This window comes from Notechis scutatus, chromosome 2 (assembly GCF_049901735.1).
Source record: "Notechis scutatus isolate UNSWTSFEM ecotype Mainland chromosome 2, rNotScu1.2, whole genome shotgun sequence".
NCBI classification, from domain to species: Eukaryota; Metazoa; Chordata; class Lepidosauria; order Squamata; family Elapidae; genus Notechis; species Notechis scutatus.
The window spans coordinates 268054027-268072640 of NC_142010.1; the positions used below are offsets into that span (position 1 = coordinate 268054027).

Below are 18614 nucleotides of genomic sequence, written 5' to 3' on the forward strand. Positions count from 1 at the left end.
AGGAATAAAAAGTGGGGGAACAATACTGGTGTCAACTCATAAAACATTCCTAGGCCTGTTTTAGTAGTTGCCATAAAAAGTGGGAGGGGGGAGGAAGGACATCTGGAAGAACAGTTGAAAGTGAAAGTACACTCCAACTCTTTATCTTTAAAAGGTTGTAACTAAAATACCAGAGTTTTTGCCTGTGAATATATTGAATTGGAGAACGTGAATGAGGACACCCAGCCTGTGAAGGGGCTCAGTGGGAGAATCTGGTTGATGAGACACCCAGGGGGGAGGGAGGGGGAAACAGGAATGACGTAGGCCAGAGTTGGCTTCAGACAGGGCAGGGCCAGGATGTTGCCTCAAATGAAGTTTCTTGAAGTTTGGCTCGAGAGTCATGGTTTAATTAGGGTGATTGCTGGAATCCTGACAACTGGATCCCTTCAAAAGAGGTTCTTATGGAGCCCCGGAGTGGGCAGAAGACAAGGCCGGGTCTTTCTGCCTCCGATGACCAGAGAGGCTTTCAGAGAGACGGCCAGGGTGGTCAGTTATCCTGGTCCTCCCTTGCTGACAGCCCCCTTGAGTGGGAAAAAGAGCAGGAGGAGCTGCTCACCTGGACCTCATCTTCACCAAAGGGAAGGAGAACGGCTGACTGGACTCCTCACCAAGTGTGAACCAGGGATATCTAAGCAGGCCACACCTGGACAACCAGCAAGGCCACCAATCTAACCAAGAATCCCAGGCCGAGTTCAGCACCTCCGAGCTCCGAGCCGTGGGTGGGTGGGGGTGGGCGGGTTGGCCTCCCCTTTAGACCTTCTCAGGGCCAGCTCTGCTGCCCTCCCCAGGCTGGGCTCCTTTCCCGAGGCTGCTGCGGGGCGGGGGGAGCCTCCCTCGTTCCCATAGGTGCGCACTGTGGCCCAGGAGGGGCTGATTTCGGGAGGGGCCAGTCGGGGAGCGCCGGTCCCGGCTGCGGAAGTGAGGCGGGAGGAGCGGAGCAATAACGCCGGAACCCAGCCGGCCGCTGCTGTGCCAATAAACCAAGGCTTCTGTTGCCCTGGAAACATTTCCTCCCGCGGCCGGGGAATCCAGGCTTCCAGGCCGCCGCTGCTCTTCTGCCCGACGGGGAATCCCACGGAGGTAGAGGAGCTGCGGGAATTGTGTGTGTGCGTGTGTGAAAGAGAGAGAGAGAGACTCCTGCACCCCCGGCTGCCCCGGTCCCCCCCCCCGCGCCACTGCCAGACCTCAATTCGCCCTGCCCTCCTCACCGCATCCGCAGCAAAAAGCACCTCGAGGCGCTGGGAAAGAGCTCTCTTGCCCCGCCCGCCGGCAGATCAGATCGCTGGGCCTGGAGGGGCTCGACGGGCCGGCGCTCGTCCCAAGCGAGGCGGCTCTCGCGTTTGCACCCCAAGACGCGCAGCCCAGCGGCAAAAAACCTGTCGGTGGGCCCCGCACCAGCTGCTGGACGTAAAGCAGCCAGAGGGAGCGGGTTCCCTCCAGTCGCCCGCGGGAGAGCCCGGCAACCCAGGACCCCCGGCCAGGCGCGCGGGAGCCGCCTTGCCCTCTGCCCGGCTCCCTTCCCTCCAGCCCTCCCGGCGCCCGTGTCCAGGCCACGCGGCCCGCCCGATCGCCTCCCGCGCTTGTCTCCAGCAGAGCCAGCATGGAAGCGGAATCCATGGAAGCATCGGCCTCGCTGCCTCCGGCGGTGTCCTGGGAGGCGGCGGCGGTGGAGGAAGAGGCAGCGCCCAGCAGCACGTCGCCCACGGCTCGCGAGGTGGAGGAAGAGCTGATCCTACCCGCCTCCACCTCCCTGGGGAGCGACGAGGACACGGTCTTGCCGCGGTCGAGCTCCTTGGAGGGGGGGGACGACCTCCCGGAGCCCTCCCTGCCCTCTTCGTCCGAGTGGCCGGAGCCGCAGAGCGCCGGCCCCAACGAGCCGACCTCCGCGCCCCTCGAGAGCTCCCCTTTCGTCTCCTCCTCGCTCTCGCCGTCGCCGCTCTCCTGGAAGGCGCCCTCCGACGGCCTGCAGCGGCGGCTGGAAGAGGCGGAAGGCCGCGGGGAGCAGGCCGAGCGGACGAAAGCCAAGAAGAAGGGGCCGCCGGCCAAGAAGGGCGCGCCAAGTCAGTGGGAGCCTGCCAGGGCAGCGAGCGGGCCGGCAGGAAACGCGAGCGGCCCCAGAGCAGGGGGCGGCGGGTGGGCGGGAGTGCTGGGGCCGCGGCTCTTCGCCCGGGTGCTGCTTCCCTTCGGCCGCCGGGCTGGGCTGTGGCCTTGGAAGAGCAGGGAGCCAGCAGCGAAGCGGGTGGTCTCTGTCCAGGGTTCCAGCCCAGCAGAGGAGAAAAAGTGTCCCCCCACCCCCACCAGCAGGAACCTCCGGTGACGGGGAAGGAAGGGGGGCTGTCCTTGGGGGGAACCCCGAAGCAGCCTAGCAGTTTCCACAGCCCCCTGCCCCCAGTTGAAGTAGCAGGCAGGCAGAGAGAAGCGGGGGGCTGGAGGGCAGCAACGGGGGCGAAGGTCCCTCCTGGAACCCAACAGCAGCTGACACAAAGCAACCGGCAGCCCAGATGGGGGGCTGCTCTTCTGAGGCGGGCTGCTCTCCCCACAGGCTACACCGTGAGGACCATCGTGCCAGCCGAGAAGGAAGAGCTGGTGTCGGTGGCCAAGGCCATGCACCGGGAGAAATTCGCCAAGAACGCCAAGGAGCTCTTCCACTTGGAGAAGGAGGCGGCCCTCAAGTCCCTCCAGACAGGTGGGTGGGAGCCTCAGCAGGGACTGTATTCACCCAATTCTGGGCAGGAGGGCATTGCAACCAGGAGCTGCTTTCTGAGCAGCAACCGCCATGCTCTGCTTTCTGCTGGTGAGGAGGAGGAGGAGGAGGAGGAGGAGGAGGAAGACCTGGGCAGAACCCCAAGCCGTTTCCCAGACTGGCATCCGGGATGTCTCCCCTCTGTCCGTCCATCCCCCCTGCTAGACAGAGGAAGGAGTTTTGAGGCTGCTGGGTGGGAGTTGAGCTGCCTGGGGCAGGGACTGGGCCCTAAACAGCCCCCAGCCTCTGCAAGCCCACCTCCTGAGCCTGCCCATCTGCCTCTCCTCAGGCCTCTACATCGGCTGGCGCTGCCCTGAATATCTTTGGGATTGTTTCCGAGTGGGGGATGAGTCCAAGTGCTTCTGTGGGCACCTGCTGAAGCTGCACCAGGTGTACGTGGGTGAGTTCCCTTGGCAAAGGGGAGTCGGCACATGCTGTGGCCTCTGCCAAGAAGGCCTCTCTCCTTGCCGGAGCCCTTTGCCCACCCCGGCAGCTCAACTGGGGAGACGAGGGAGGAGAGTTCCTGGGCTGGCACAGATTTTCTGAGTTGGCCTAAAAGGCAGAAGCCTCAGCCACCAAATAAGCAGAAAGTGGGGAGGAATCGGGCTGCGCCTTTTCATGCTTTTTCACCCCCCTAGGGGAACACGGCTTTCCTCTGGCAGGATCCATGTTTTCGCTCTAGCTGTCTCTCTTAATGTCCTCAACGGGGACGTCCTTGACTTGCAATGACTATCAACCACACTGCTTGGCGATGGCAATTCCAGGACATGGTTTTACAGCCAGGACTTCATGGTTCGGTTCTGCCACATTCGCCTTTGGTTCACTGCCCCGTCCATCTCCCCCCCCCCGCCCTTTTGGCTGTCCTGGCTCTGCCGTCGCCCCTTGCTTCCTTGGCTGCTGCCAGCTGACCTTCTCCGCCTCCTGCTGGCCAGGGATCCGGGCACTTGAGCGAGGCTGCTGTGCTGGGGTGCACACAGTGAGCACAACAGTGTGGCGGGGCCTGGTTTGCCACAGAGAGCTTGCATGGCCCAGGTGGGGAGGCGGCAGCAGGACAAGGAGCCGTGCTGGCTCACGTGGCTAGGACGCCGAATCTGAAGGCCATGGAGAGGTTGACAGCTGAGCAGCTCAAACCCCGAGACCCAAGCTCTGCGTGACGGAATGAGCTCCTGCCAACCCAGCAGTCCGAAAGCATGAAAAAGGAAGCCGGTGGAAAGGTTGCAGCTTCCCTTGGTGGGAAGGGTAATGGGGACACGAAAGCAGCTCCCTCGGGGTCCCCTGGGCAACGGTGATGTCATGGGCTAATCCTTTCAGACCTTAGAGGTGGGGCGCTCCCTGTTGCCAGGTGAGGTGCAGGTGGAGAGGTGTGGGAGGAGCTCTTGGGGGGTGGAAAGGTGCTGCATGTGTCGGAAGGGCTCCTGGAGAACCGGCCTGAGGGTTTTCAGGGAGGTCCAGTGCTGGGGAATCTCCTCACGGGGTCCCTGCTTGCTTCCAGCCCTGCCTTCCTCCTGCACAGCCTTGAGAGGGTCAGCAGCTCAGAACCCGCTGAAGCCCGCAGGCTGGCTCTCCAGTATCTCCAGGCTGGCTCTCCAGCTCTTCCACTATGCGCCCCGCAGCTCATGGGAGACGCGGCTGGCCATTCTCCAGGGTGCTTCTGGCACATGCCTCGCTGGGAGGCTGCAGCTGATGGGCTTTGCCAGTGCATGGCTGGCCTTCCTCCCTTGCTGAAGTCCACAGGGCAGTTTCCTGCAACCCCAAATGGCCCAGACGGTGCGCACAATGCGGGGGTCCTCCGGGACTCATGGCTTCCACTGCAGGAGCAGGTGGCAGACATGGCTGGGGAGGCCTTTCACAGCAGGCGGTGCCCATTCCTGGGCTGGGGCCCATTGCTGACAGTCACTCGTGCCTTGGTCACTTCCTGGTGGGACTCCTGCAACACGCTGGGCACGAGGTCATCTTTGAAGATCAGCGGGAAGTCACACTCCCAGCTTCCAGCTTGGTCACGTTACACGGTAGCTTCCGGCTTCCTTCTGGGTACAACCGAAGGGGCCATTTCTGTTCATCGGCCCCTCCAGAAGGATGGCTGCCATTCCATTCCTCTAGCCCAGGTGCAGCGGGCATGCTCCAGCCCCTTGCCTTTTTGTGTGACCCGGGAAGCCGCCCTTGACTACAGCTGCCCCTTTCCCCTCTCGGCCTTCCAAAAGAGTACCAAGTGCTGGGAGGGTTGCTGCCCAGAGGGTCCTTGATGGAGTGGGCGGGGACTGGTTCTTACTTGCTTATTGCATTATGTTTATTGTTTGTGTTGTCATCACTGCTGTCAGGTGCCCAGAGTTGTGTGGCGCAAGATAAGTCTTTAAATAAGTGCAGGACTTATGACCGGTTTCTTAGCAACCATTCAAAGCTATGATGGAGCCCCCAAAGGCCCCCACGACCTGGTCCCAAGGGCTTCCCACGGCCATGTGGCCACATTCTGGCCACTCGGCGGCTGGCGTGGATTACCGCCATTTGCAGCATCCTCCAGCCACGTGGCTGCAATTTACAATGTTTTTGGCAAAAGTGCCCCATAGTGAATAATGGGTTTGCTTAAAGACCACGGCATTTGTTTAATGACTGTGGACTCACTTAACGATCCCAGCGATTGGCCTAATGACGACCACAGAAAATGCTTCTGAAAGGGGACCCGTTCTATGACCCTCGTGACTCATGACTGGCTCTGTCACAGGCATAAGTCGAGGACCACCTGTAGCTAAATGTCCACCTCAAATCCCGGCCTCTTCTCAGGTGGAAGGGGCTCCTCCTTCCTCCAAGGGAGGGTGGAAAGCGAGGCCACCCTGTGCCGCAGGGCCGAATGCTGGGACAGCAGGACCGGACTCAGGCAGCCTGCACCCTCTTTCCCAAACGGGCAGAAGGCAGAGCAGCCTCTTAAGCGGCCGAGCGGGGCCATTTACCTCCCTTTGGGGGTCACCGTGGCCGGTTCTACTCCAGGGAGTCCAGGGTCCGGGAGTCTCTGGGTCTTCAGAACTGAGCTTCTCTGCTCCCCGGCAGAACATGGTGGCCCTGAGCAGCTTTCCGGACTCCCCTCGATCCGCCTGAAGGATGCGCGCTTGAGAGGCAGGCCCCCGGAGGGCACCCCCTTTAGTTAACTCACCTACCCCTATAACTTTCCTATTGCCTGATCCAAAGGCCCTGGGCTTTTCAAAAGAGGCCTCCCACTGCGGCTTCCATGGACCCTCCCGCTTGAGTACAGGGGGCCTTTGAAGAGGACTTCACAGGCCACCGTTCTCCTCTGGTCCAAGTAGCAAGTACCAGGTCTTCTCTTGTCTAAAACGAAGCCGAATGCGAGAACGTGAGGGTCCTTTACCTTCCTGCTTGGGGAGGGTCTCCTGCCCAGTTCTCCCCCGAGGAGGCTTTCGGGGCCAGAGACTCCTGCTTGCTTTGCCGGGTGACCTGCCATCCTTCCTTCTGGTTTCCCCCTTTTGATGGCCAGTCCTGTGTTCCAGAGAAACGAGCCACTGTGCCCTGCACTGTGGCTGGCTGCCGATGCCAGGGATTCCTGTTCGTTCCTTCATGCCCTGAGGAGGTGGGCGAATTCTGGCTCCGGCGAAGAACTGGCTTTGATGTGGCAGCCTGGCGAGCAAAGTGCCGGTGCGCACACACTCACGAGGAGCACGCGCCCACCGGAGCCCGGGCCTGCTGCGTCCGAGGTGAGCGCCCCATTGCCTGCCATCCCAGTGGCTTCTCTGGCCAGTCTTGGCCGCTTCCTCCTCTTAGCGAGCAGGCTGGCTCCTGGCCTCAAGCAGGGAGGATGCACCCAATGCCTTGGGGCTGCCAGGCGACTGCGGAATGCAATCCCCAGTGGCTACGGCTGTCCCCATAAAAGCAGCTTTGGTCCCTACAGAGCTCCTGTGTCCCTTAGCCTGGTCCCTCCACCAGGGCTGATGGCCGTGTCTTGCAACCTGTGTGTGCTTCCCCTCTTCCACCTTCTTGAGGATTGGGGTCGGGGCCCGTCTTTTCCTCAACGGCTGTTTGGGCTGGGTTGAAGCCACCTTTAGGTGATCACTGCTTTGGTAACTGCCCTTCCCCCCTGTCTGCCAAGGCCACCCTCTCCACACCTTTCCCCTCTACCATCTTGGCAAAGCAACAGGGCCGAGCCTGGCACTCCTCCACTTCCAGCCCCCTCTGGACTTATTCCAGGGTTTCTTCATCATGACCCCCATCTCTCACCAAGGCAATGTAATCTCCGGCAAGTCCAGGCACAAATCTGAGCCTCCTCCAGCCTCCTCCCCAGTTGGCATGGATAAGTGACCTTTGGGCTGCCTGCCAATGCCAAAGCGGCACGACTAAGGAGCCCCTCCCCCAGCCACCTGAGGTTGAGGCTGTCTGCTCTGGTCCAGGCACCGTCCCCCAGGACCATTTCACTTGAGGCAGTTACTCCAAAGGGGCTACCCTCACAATCAGTGCCAGCTCAGGATCTTCCGGCAGGTGTTGGCATCCTGCTTGGGGGACACCTTCTGGCTAGGGGGCCAGAGAGTGGAAGGGAGGGAGGGGGAAAGGCCCTCAATCTTGCACAAGGCACCTCAGCCCAGGAGCTGGACTACCAGGGTGTCTTTCCTGTGAGGCTACATTAGGAGAAGCTTGCCAGGCGCAAAGTAACCCTGGCCCTGGCCCGTCTCTGGCGATCTTTCCCACATGCAACTCAGCTGGCCCTCACAACAACTCGGCACTTTTGCAGCAGGGTGGGAAGTCCTCCCCCCCCGAAGGGCTCTGCCTAGGCTCCTTCAGGTGCCAGCTTCCTTTCCCTCCCCCGTGCCCGGCTGTTCTGGCCCTGACCTGTGCCACTCCTGCCTGCCCACCAGGCTGCTCCTGCATGGCCTTCACCTCCAGCTTCCTGTGTGCGGCCTGCGACCGACGCTGGGAGGAGCATGAAACCTTCTTTGAGTCAGAGGAGACGCGGCGCAGAGGTGGCCGGCCTTACGGTATGCAGGGGGGGTTGTGCCCCCTCCCCGCAGGGCTTCCTCCAAGTCCTCCAGCTGGGGAGGGGGTGTCTGTCCCTCTGGCCTTTGCAAGGACCTGTCCAACATCTGAACATGGGAGCCAGATCGGGGGCTGCCCCATTTCCTCAGCCTTGGCCCCACGCAGGCCTTTCCCTGGGGGCCCTCCAACACCTGTGGCCTCTCTTTCCCCAGGAGAAGCTTACCTGCCCTTTGTCGAGCTGCCCGAGCTGCGTGGGGCCGTGCTGACGGGGTGCTCTGAGGACCCTTCCGCCTCCTGGGCTCTGCAGGGCCAGGCCTGTGAGGCCCCGCCCACCTCCTCCTTCTCCTCCTCCGGCTCAAGGGCTCTGCCTCTTCCCCCCCCAGGCCCCCGGCGGTTCCTGCAGAAGGACGACAAGAAGGCTTGAGGCGCCCCCCCTCCCCGCTTCCTGCTGCGCATGGGAGGCAAAATAAAGAGAGAGTGCTCTGCTGCAGGGCTCTTTGTGGCCGTATCCTCTGAGCCACGGGGGGGGCGCTGGGCTCAGTGGGGATGCCAGGCTGAGGCCGGGATTCTTCTCCCCAGGGAGGGGGCTGGCAAGATCCTCTTCTGTGCCCGGAGAGAGGTGGAGATCCCATGCTCTCCTTGCCAGCCCTACGGGGGAGACCAACGTCCCCTTTAGAAAACAGCCCCAACTGCTGGGACTGCTCCGCGATGCCCACAGGTGTGTGTGTGGGGGTCCTGCACTCCCCTGGGGCCGTATCCCCCTTCCAGCTCCACTGCTTTTGTGCAGCTCCAGCGAGGCTCCAGCACATCCAGTTGAGGAGCTTGTTAGGATATGTGCAGAGTAACCCTTGTATAAAAAGGATATGCACACGGAAAACAGTTTATGAGAACAGTTATGAAGAAATACACAGCCACACAGAGTTGAACAAGTTGTATTAATGTTTACTTGAAGAAATAGTACAGTCCAATAAACAGTCCATGTCATACACATTTTTAACAGTCCAGAAATATCCAGTTATAAAGTCTTCTTACATCTAGTTATAAAGTCTTCTTACCGGTTGCATGTCTTTTACAGCAGACAAATATCAAACCATAATACAACAAATAACCTTCGATATCAACAGAATATCAAAATAAACAGGGTTAGTCAGTATCGGTCCGTAGTCAGTCAGTATCAAGAGAGATCATCAGTGAAAAAGAGAGAGAGAATTAAACCATGATCTATAGCTCCCTCTTATGGCAACTTGTAGCCTAGTTAACCAGAACACAGCATAATACATTGCAGTATTTTTCCTTAAAGCTACAAACAGATATATTTGTAGTTTATATATTGTCAATCCAATTACGTTATTTACACATACACAACAGAGCTGCTGCCCCCGGCCACTGGGTCTAGCTGGAGGGGGCGGCTGGCTGGCAGCGTTGGGGGCTTTTCCTCCCTCTAAGAGGGCATCCAGGCCTGCCAGAAGAGCCGTCAGCAGCTGGGCTGAAACGGCCTTTCTCTAGCAGAGGGATGTGCTCAGCACTCGGCTCTCGGCAGAAGCAAAGGAGTGGCTCTTGCCCTCCCTCATTGGGATACGGGAGTTGGAGATGGGGGGGGGGGGCGGGGGGTGGAATCGGGAAGGCCCAGAGCTGGACGTCATCCATCCTCCCGAGCAGCACAGGTCAGATCCTGATTCGTTGAAGGGAAGTCTGGAGCTGCCTGGCTGGCTCTGCCCTGGCGGAGCTTTTCACTGACCACCAAGTGGGGGGGGGCACAAGCCAGGCTCTGGCCAGAGGGTCATTCCACCACAAAGGATGGTCAGTTGACTTTCCCGGGCTGGGTGGCTTGCTTTGAGTCCCCTTTGAGTCAAGGGCCTCCGCCTGGGCTGCCTAGGTAGCCTCCCCACGCCTTTCCCTCTGCTTCTGCCAAAAGAGCCCCTGGTCTATGCCAGCCAACCCAAAACAGAGCAGGGTGTGTTGGTTCGGTTTGCCTCCTGAAGGAGGAAGCAGGAGTTGATGCATCCATGCTTCTCCCGGGTGGGGCATGTTAGGAATTGATAGTCACCTAACAGTTGAGTTGGAAATATATAAACTATGATAGACATTTAATACTGTCTCTTTAAGGCAGGAAACACGCCCTGAACATTGCTTTTTATCGGTAAGGGTCCTAAAAATCCATATCATTATCTATGTTGGCAAATTTAATATGACGCCAAACTTGGTTTTGAGGGGTCTCGAGAAAAAAGTTATTTTTCCTACCCTGAGGGGGGGGGGGGAAAGGGCAAAAAGAAACTTTTCCCCCGCTTGAAAAGGGAACGTAACAAAAGCAGTTTTTATATGTACGACTGGACCCGCCCGTCTAAATTTTAAAAGCAATGGGGGCCGGGGAAAGGGGGGGGGGAAAAAGGGGAAAGTTTGCCCACCCCTGCTTTAAGGGAATGCTAAAATTGTAATTGGGTGTGGTTCCTCAAATGGCCATAAGATGGAGCCAGAAACCTGGGTTGTTCTGTTATTGTTAGCTGCTAGTTGTTCTGATGTTCTGATGGTCAATGTTCTTGGTTCCTGCATTTTTTCTCGATTGACTCTTGCTGATCGTCATTCTTCTTGGATTACTGTGAGTCTATTTATTGAACTGTTTATGATACTGGACTTTGTTATTTGGATTATCCCTGGACTGAAAACTGACTGCTTTAACCGTGTATGACTTGGACTGCTTGTTGGACTTTGCTTAACCATTTACTGGAAGTAAAACCTACATTTTACTATTCAGTGTATCTGTGTGCTGGTTGTGTGTTATTCAACATCACTCTCACTATGTTTCCCTGTGTGCACTCATTCTCCTAATGGGGAATTACCTCAACACTGGTTATGGGGCCCAGGCCATACCAGGCTCAGAGTTGGTGTGAATGCACAGTACCGTATACAGACAGCTGTTTACTGTTTAATTGTGGTTTTTTACTATTTTTTACATTTTACTATTCAGTGTATCTGTGTGCTGGTCGTGTGTTATGCAACATCACTCTCACTAGTTTCCCTGTGTGCACTCATTCTTCTAACCGAGGATTACCTCAACAGGGCACCACAGAGGCAGCTTTGCTGTGTTTTAGTCCTTAGCCTTTTAATCCCAGAAAGGCCATTTGGGCTGTGTGAGCAGAGACTCCCTCCCATGCACAGGCCGGGGGCGGGGAGGGGGCTGGGAACCAGTTTAGGGAAGATTGGGGTGCCTGCAGAGGACAGGAAGGAGAGGGGCAGCCTGTGAAGCCTCAGAGGGGCTCAGCCTTCCTTCCTGGGGTCCCCCCCTCTGCCTGCTGCACTTCCCTTTGGGAATGGGCTGCTTCGGGGCATGGAAGAAAGTAGTTGGGGGGGGCTTCACTTGGCTGAAAGAGAAATTTGGTTGGGAGCACTGAGTGGTCTGGGTGGTGGGCTGAGCTGCCCCCAAACTGGTCAGCATTGCCTTGATTGGGATTAGGTGATGGGGGCGCTGAGGGGCTGAGTGGAAAGGAGGCGCTGAGCCGTGGGGGGAGAAGTGGGGCGCCCTCGAGGAGTCCAGCGCTGATTGGGGGCGGGGAGGCGGAGATGCTCCGTGAATGTTTTGCTCTGCTTGCTTCGGCGGGCTGGAAAGGCGCAGCGTGGCGCACAGTTCGCTTCCCTTCGTAGACCTGGCAGCGCTTTTCCCTCGAGAGAAACCGCGACAGGCGAGGGACAGGGGGCGCTGGGGCGCTTCTCTCGGTTGAGCCGCTTTCCCTGCAAGCTTTGCTGCCTTTTGAGTTTAAAAAAACATCCCCGCGGCCGCTTTCCTTCGGCCGCTGCTGCTTCGCCCACCTGCCTGGCCGTCGGTCCTTCTCCGAAGCCCGCGCTGCCTTCAGCAGAGAAGCGCCAAGGGCGGGGGGGCGGGGGCGGGGGCGGGTTGAGATCCGGGGCTTCGGTCGCCTCCGCGGGCAACTGGCCGCCAGGGGGCGCAGGAGAGAGGAGAGAGAGAGAGAGAGCGTCGCGCGGCGGCTCTGGGCATGCGCGGCCGGGCAGTCCCGCACTTGCGCGCACCCATGGCGGCCTTCCCCGCCGCGCTGCTGCCGGGGCTGTTCCGCGCGGGGCCGCCCGGGCGCGACGGTCTCGAGGCCGGGCTGCGGGTGGGCGGGTGGGGCCAGTGCGGGCAGCTGGGCGTCGCGGCGGGCGGCCCTGGAGCGCCTCCGCTCTTCGTGCCCCACCGCCTCCGGAAGGCGCGGGAGAGCTGGCTGCCCGCCGAGGCCGCCCCGCTGCCGCTGAAGCCCCCAGAAGCGGCGCCCCCGATCGAGGGCGAGTCCGCCGGCCCGGCCCTGAGTGCGCTGGGCTCGCAGCTGGGGCGGCTCTTCCTGGACGAGCCGGAGGCGGCCTTCGGGGCCACGGCCCGGCTGCTGCACGAGCACGTCTACCTGGGGGACTCCACGGACTGGGTGAGCGCGGGCGGGGAGGCGGCGGCGGCTTTCCCCGGAGCCCTGCGGGGGGGACGACCCCGCCTTACCCGCCGCCCGCTCTCTCTTCCGCAGAGGAGAGCCGGAGGCGTCTGCGGGATGACCCGCTCCCTTCGCGCCCTGGAAGGCCGGACGGGAGGCGGCAGGTCAGTGCCTTTTGCGGCCCGAGCGGCGGGAGAGACCCGGGACCTGCTTCCCCGAGCCGCCCGCGGTGGTTGCCTCCGCCGGTCCGGCCTTCCCGAGGCATCTGCCGCTGCGGCCGTCGGGTGACCGGCGGCCGTCCCGTTGTCCCGTTTCAGTGCCTCGCGGCCTCTCTCCGGCGTGGCCTCGCTGTGCCGCGACTGGCTGTCCGAGCTGCCCCTGAAGCTGGTGGCCGAGTGGCTCCACGAGGACCTGGCCGAGCGGCGGCGGCGGCTGGCCTTCGACGAGACTCCCACCGGCGGGGCCTTGGCCTGGCTGCCTGACGGCCCCTGCGGCGAACCCCACGCCGGGGCTGCCTGGTGTTCCCGGCCGGGGAGGCCGCGGACCGGCTCTGTATCCTGCGGCGCGAGCGGATGGGGCGGGGCGGTCGTGGGCCGCGGGGCAGGCGCCCCTCCCGCTGACGCGTCTTCAGCCCTTCGCAGCAGCAGCAGCAGCAGCGCGGCTCTTCCTTAGCGGCCTCTGCAGGCTTCCAGGAGGCGGCCTTGAGGCCAGCGGCCAGCGGCGCCCTGAGACCCCAACTCCGGGGCAGCCCCGTCCAGTTCGCGCTCAACGGGGCAGTGCAGCAAGTGGCAGCCGCGCACCTGGAGGGCAGCGGTGGGTACAGCGGTCCGCGGGGAGGGGGTAACCGGCCCTCTGCTGCCCCTGCTCTTCCGCTCATGAAGGGGCCTTTCGTTCCCTCCGTCCCAGACTTCCTGGGGGTCCGCTCGGCCCATTTCTGTGGGGCCTGGAGGCGGCAGCGTGGAAGGGCCCCTGTCCCTCTGCAGGTGGTTTGCACAGAAGCCCCCTGCTCTTCCATCGCAGTCAGGTGAGAGCCCTCTTCTCCAAGGGGGGTTGCGGGGCTCATGGAGCTCTCGGCCAGTGGGACACGTGGGGCTATCCTGCTGCTTGGGGGAAGGGTCAGGGGTCCTCTGCCCTTCCCCAGCTCCGCTGTCTCCTTGCAGCCCCCACCTACCTGGCGAGCTGTCCTTGTGCACCCTGGAAGGGGAGCTGTACCTCTGGAATGTGGAGACGGGGTGAGCAAGACTTGGCTGAGGGCCTTCACAAGTGCCCCCCCACTGGAGGACATCGGGGGTGGGGCCCAGAGGTGGGGGAGGGGCAGCCAGAGAGACTAGCCAGTGCGCCAGAGAAGAGGCTCTCCTGGGGGCCTCTGGGGAGGAGTGGGCTTTGCCCCAGCGGCTTCTGGCCGTTGCCCTCTTGCCAGCAGACCAGCTTTTGGCTGCAAAGGGGCAGGGACTGACCCCTTTTCCCACCAGGCTCCGACGGCTGCACCAGGACCGCCACAGCCTCTTCTTCCGGGACCATTCCTCCTGGCGCTGGAGCGAGTTTTCCGCCCACCCACGAGTGCTGACTTTTGCCGACCGCACTGGCCTGAAGGGCCTCGACCAGAGGGTGAGGCTTGAGCAGGGGACCCGTGGGGGGCTGCCGCCCCCTCTCCCTTGTGGGGCGGGGGCTTCTGGGAAGGGCCTCTGGGCTGGGGGGGGCAGTCACTGCCAGCTGCTGACCTTCCTGGCCTGCCCCCAGGTGTCCTCCGGGGGCCACTTCGAGCTCTTCAAGGTGGGGGCTGAAGCCGGCTGCCAGCGCGTGGGAACGGCTGCTCCTCTCCAAGTACCTGGGCCATTTGGAGCCCTTCCAACACTTGGTGGCCACGCAGGTAACCTTTGTGGGGGCGCTGGTCTTTGGGGGCTGCTGTGGGCGCTTTCTGTTGTGCAGTCTTTGTCTGGCCCAGGAGCCTCAGCCTGGGCATCCCCCGCCCCCTGGGCTGGTACGTTTCCTTCCCTGGCTGTCCCGGCTGGTCAGAGGCAGGCGGTGGGTTCCTTTGCTGGAGGGTCCCTGTGCCCAGGGACAAACTTTCTCCTCCTCCTCCTCCTCCTCCTCCTCCTCCTCCTCCTCCTCCTCCTCCTCCTCCTCCGCAGTTTTCAGTCTTTGTGCTGGATGAACGCTTCCCCTGGTGCCTGTCCTGTGCTGGGAGCACATGATGCAGCGGCCGCCCATCTACGCCCACCTCGCACCTGCCAGGCCTCCACAGACCAGCCACAAGGTGCTCCTGGGCGCCCACCACTCCCAGGAGATGCTCCTGCTGCAGTACTCAGGTGGGCATGGGAAAGGGCCCTGCACCCGCCACCGGCTCCTGGCGCTGAGGGCGGGGCAGCCTGGGTGCCGCGGGACTCTGAGGTTGCTGGGCTGTCCCCACAGGTGGCCACAGCTTCCCTTGCCAGCTCCAGGGTGCGCCCCAGAAGCTGCCATCCATCAGGGACTGCCTGCCCCACTTCCCTGTGCAGGTGCCTGCGAGGCAGAGGGCCCTCAGCCAGCGTCTCTCGGTCCCCACAGCAGGTAGGGAGGGGCCGGGCGAGGCGGTGTGGCTGGCATGGGTGCCGGAGGGAGGGAAACGGGCTTTGCACTCACTCCCACGAGGCTGCAGCAGGGGGCGCTCTGGGTTGCCTCCCTGCAGCTCCAGGCTGCCATCACTCCCCCCCCCCCCAGCCAGATCCAAGAACCAGACCAGGCTCCCCCCTCCTGCCAATAATGGGGCAGAACCTGGCACAGAAGGGAGGTTAGGAGGGGGGTCCCTCCTCCCCTCTGCAACCCAGAGTGCCCGGAACCTCTTCTAGCTAAGCACATCCTGAGGGGGGGGGGCAACCCCTCCTTTTCCCCGGATCCCCCACTTGCTTCCTTCGGCCCTTCTGCATGTGGTCAAGCGTGTCCCACCCACCTGGCAGAACATGCGACCCTTCCTCACGTGCATTGCCCTCCCCACAGCCAGGTCCATTTTGGGGAGGGGGGCATGTGATGACATCTTTCCCAGGAGTCACTGCCTCCCCCAGATGGTCCTCTTTTCCTGGGCTCGGCTCAGGGGTGGGTGGGTTCCTCCTTGGGTGGTCTCAGAGACCCTGTGAAAAAGATAGGCTGGGAGAAACCTTTCCAGAGTGGGAGGGCTGTACGTGCCCCTGCCTGACCCCCTTTTCGAGCTGGCCCTGAGCAGGGGAGCATTATGCCATGCCTGACTCATACCTTTGAGGTGTGTCCCCTCCCCTGCTGTTCCAGCTGGGCTTCAGGAATTGCCCCCCCTGACTAATCGCATTCCGCCTCTTGCCATTTCCCTCCCCCCAATGCAGGCATTGCAGCAGCCCCGGGCCAGAGGGAGGGCATCCAAACGCTGCTGGTCTTCCAGCTTTCCGAGGCCGGGACCTCTTCTACCAGGCGCTGCTCCCACAGGCCAGTGGGGAAGAGGCGGAGGGGCAGGCTCCCTCCCACGCGGACTCTGGAGCTGCTGTGGTGGGCAGGCCCCACCAGGACCCCGTTTCTCCAGACGGAGCCAAGACCGCTTGTAGCCCGGGGCTGCAGCCCTGTACCGGCACTGGCTGAGGGCCTGGAAGCGGACCGCCCCACCTGCCCAGGACCGGCAGTGCCCTCCAGCCACGCTCCACCAGGGCTGCCTCTTCACCCACCAAGAGTTGAGGGAAACCGGGGGCAGCTCCCCGTCCTCACTGCAGGCTTCCCGCCGCCTGCACAGGGCCATGCGGGAAGGGCACCTCTCCTGGGGGGAGGAGAGTGGGGTCCCCGTGCCCCCTGCCCCCCAGGGACCCCCGGGGGAGCTTGGCCAACGACTGGCGGCTTCCTGGGCGGGTGACTGGGTGACCTGGTGGCTGGAGAGGCTGGGCTCCACCAAGGCCCGGCGACAGCAGGAGCTGAGGGAGCAGCGGAGGCGAGCCAAGCGGCGCAGGGGGACGCAGAGCCTCTCCGGCAGCTTCACCTCCTCCACCAGCTATCAGTCGGAGCCCAGTGACTGGTCGGGGGACTGGTCCCGCCTTGCCCCAGTGACTGGTCCCGCCCTGCCCGCGGAGCCCCCGTCCAGGCTCCCCCTCTGCTGCCCAGTTCCCAGGAGGGCTCCCCAGGGCTGCTCTCCTCACAGAGCCTGAGTGCCCGGGGCATCCCCGTGAGCGCCGCCAGACCCTGCGCAGGTACCTGGCTGTGCTGGACCAACCCCGGAGCCCCCGAGGACGATCTGCCCGCCAGCCAGGCTTCGGCCCTGGGCAGCAGCCAGCGGGGCCCTTCTCTTCCCAGGGGCCCCAGCCCAAACGGGCCCGCATGGGCTTCTGACAGGCGAGGGGGGCGAGCCAATAAAGGGGGGCAATAAAGGAGTCACTTTCTCAGTCCGGCTGCCTGTCTCGCTGTTTGGGGAAGGGGGGGAGGTTCCTTTTCCTGAGCAGGGGAGGGGCTGGGCCGGCAATCCCTTGTTCCGCCGCTGGGGGCAGAGTGCGGGAGTGCGCCTGCGCTTGGCCGAGGGGGCGGTGCCAGCAAGCATGGCGGCGGCGATGGGGGTGAGGGGGCTGCTGGCCCGCGCCTGGGGGCGTCCAGGACAGGTAGGGCGGGGGCGCCTCCTCCGGAGCCCGCCCGCGGGCTTTCTCGGTCCGCGACCACGGCGGGCGGGTCGGGCGCAGCGGGGTGACTGGCCGCCGTCTGTCCGGCAGAGGGCCTGGCGGCGCGCGGACCGGGCGAGGAGGTGGAGCGGGCGCAGCGCACGGCTGAGCAGCCCGGCCCCACCGTCTTCAGCCGGATCCTGGACGGCTCCCTCCCGGCGCACCTGCTCTACGAGGATGACCAGGTGGGCGGCGGCGCCAGGGGGGCGGCGGCGGCGGGGGGCGCAGGAGGCTCAACGCGCGCTCGCTCCCCGCAGTGCATCGCCTTTCGGGACGCGGCGCCGCAGGCTCCGGTGCACTTCCTGGTGATCCCGCGCCGGCCCCTCGCGCGCATCAGCCGGGTGGCCGAGAGCGACGCCCAGGTGAGCCGGGATCAGGCCGCGCCCGGCCTGGGCAGAGGGTGAACTGCGGGGCGGCGGGCGGGGATGGGGCCGCCACGAGCCTGGCGAAGGCCCCGCGCCGTCCGCCGATGCTTCCCGCCTCCTGCTGGGACGCTGGATCCTAATCTCGGCTCTGGAGCCTGGCACGGAGGGGGGAGGGAGGGGGCTCTGCGACCACCCCTCGATCTCCCTCCCTCCCTCTCTGCCCAGCTCCTGGGACACTTGCTGGTGGTGGCCAGCCAGACCGCCAAGGCGGAAGGCCTGTCGGAGGGCTATCGAGTGGGTGAGTAGAAGCGATGGGGGCTGCCTTGCCTGGTAATTCCTGGAGCCCAGTGAGGGGGATGGTGGGACGCCTGCACCGATCAGTCCTGTGGAAGACACGCCCCCCCTCCCGGTTGCCTACCTTCCTGCCTTTGGTCGTCTGAGTCCGTCCTTTGGATCTGTGTTGGTTCTCTGAAGGCTTTGGGGGGGGGGCTCAGCAGACGTCTCCCATGCCTCCCTCCCCAGAGGCCCTACCTCAAACAGAGCCGGTGGGAAGCCCCACTGTGGTCCTGGGGGGGAGGGGTTTGGGGTTTGGCTCTTCCTCCTGCTGCCAAGGGCCCCCTCCGACCCTTTCTCCTTCCTCTTGCAGTCATCAACGAGGGCAAGCACGGGGCGCAGTCCGTCTACCATCTCCACCTCCATGTGCTGGGGGGACGCCAGTTGGGCTGGCCGCCCGGCTGAGCAAAGCTCTGCTGTACAGGAGCTGCTCTCAATAAAGGCCTGCGCTGGGCGGGCGGCAGGGAGCCTTGGGGGCTGCGTGGGCCTCTTTCTTCCCAGGGGTTGCCTTGCTGGTCCTGGCCGAGTGCGGCTGATGGGGACCGTCCAGAGGCCTTGGGGTTTGGATCAGGTCGGGGAGTTGAAAAACCAGGCAAGGAAACCTCGTCCAATAACAGAAAATGCCCAGGAGCCTCCCTGGTAGTGACTCCCCCCCCCCGCCTGCCTTGGGACCCACAGCTGGGCGGCATTCTGAAGCCACCGCCTGGGAAGTGGTGGGTGAAGAAGGGGGTGGTCTCCTCTGCGGCCACAGGGGTTTTCTTATTAATCAGACTTCTAGCCTGGTCAGCCCTGGATGGCTCGGCATATAAAAGCCATGAAACCAAGAAACAAAACCCCAGAGAGGAAGCTGAAGAAGGCCGGCACGAGCAGGGAGTGTTCAAAGGGGAGCCCTTCTAAAGCAGATTCTGGCTTTGCAGACTGGGGGGGCGGGGGGGAGAGGAGGATGGTTTTGCACAAGCAGCTGGCAGGCACGCAGCTCCATTGGCACGAGCAGTGTGCCCACGTGCCTGCCGCTCACTTAAATGGAATGCACGCTCACCCACTGCTTGCACGAGAGAGGATGTGCGTGTGCTTGCCGGCCGTCTCCACTGCCTCGTTGCAAACCCCTCACGGC

The 18614-nt window shown here is 62.6% G+C and overlaps 3 protein-coding genes across 3 annotated transcripts; all 3 read left to right on the forward strand.

The window, feature by feature from the left end:
• Positions 1-993: 993 nt before the first annotated feature.
• Positions 994-8243, forward strand: FAM221B (family with sequence similarity 221 member B). The gene is made up of 7 exons (XM_026684957.2): positions 994-1119; positions 1633-2099; positions 2582-2725; positions 3072-3182; positions 6280-6483; positions 7636-7755; positions 7966-8243. The coding sequence occupies exons 2-7, from the start codon at positions 1640-1642 to the stop codon at positions 8175-8177; spliced, it is 1251 nt and encodes a 416-aa protein (XP_026540742.1). The 5' UTR covers positions 994-1119; positions 1633-1639; the 3' UTR covers positions 8178-8243.
• A 3486-nt stretch (positions 8244-11729) lies between these two features.
• TAF1C (TATA-box binding protein associated factor, RNA polymerase I subunit C) lies at positions 11730-16535 on the forward strand. Its single transcript, XM_026684949.2, is given in 20 exon segments — positions 11730-12165; positions 12259-12329; positions 12483-12664; positions 12667-12717; positions 12850-12978; positions 13072-13189; positions 13326-13397; positions 13638-13773; positions 13906-13965; positions 13967-14035; positions 14298-14328; positions 14331-14474; positions 14578-14715; positions 15498-15563; positions 15566-15715; positions 15718-16227; positions 16230-16310; positions 16313-16373; positions 16375-16433; positions 16436-16535. Coding segments are annotated over 20 exon segments (2598 nt in total). The 5' UTR covers positions 11730-11742; the 3' UTR covers positions 16483-16535.
• Positions 16536-16588: 53 nt separating this feature from the next.
• Positions 16589-17967, forward strand: HINT2 (histidine triad nucleotide binding protein 2). Its single transcript, XM_087958798.1, has 5 exons — positions 16589-16745; positions 16856-16987; positions 17060-17164; positions 17393-17465; positions 17814-17967. Exons 1-5 carry the CDS (start codon positions 16686-16688, stop codon positions 17903-17905), a joined length of 462 nt encoding a protein of 153 aa, XP_087814924.1. The 5' UTR covers positions 16589-16685; the 3' UTR covers positions 17906-17967.
• The last annotated feature ends 647 nt before the right edge of the window (positions 17968-18614 follow it).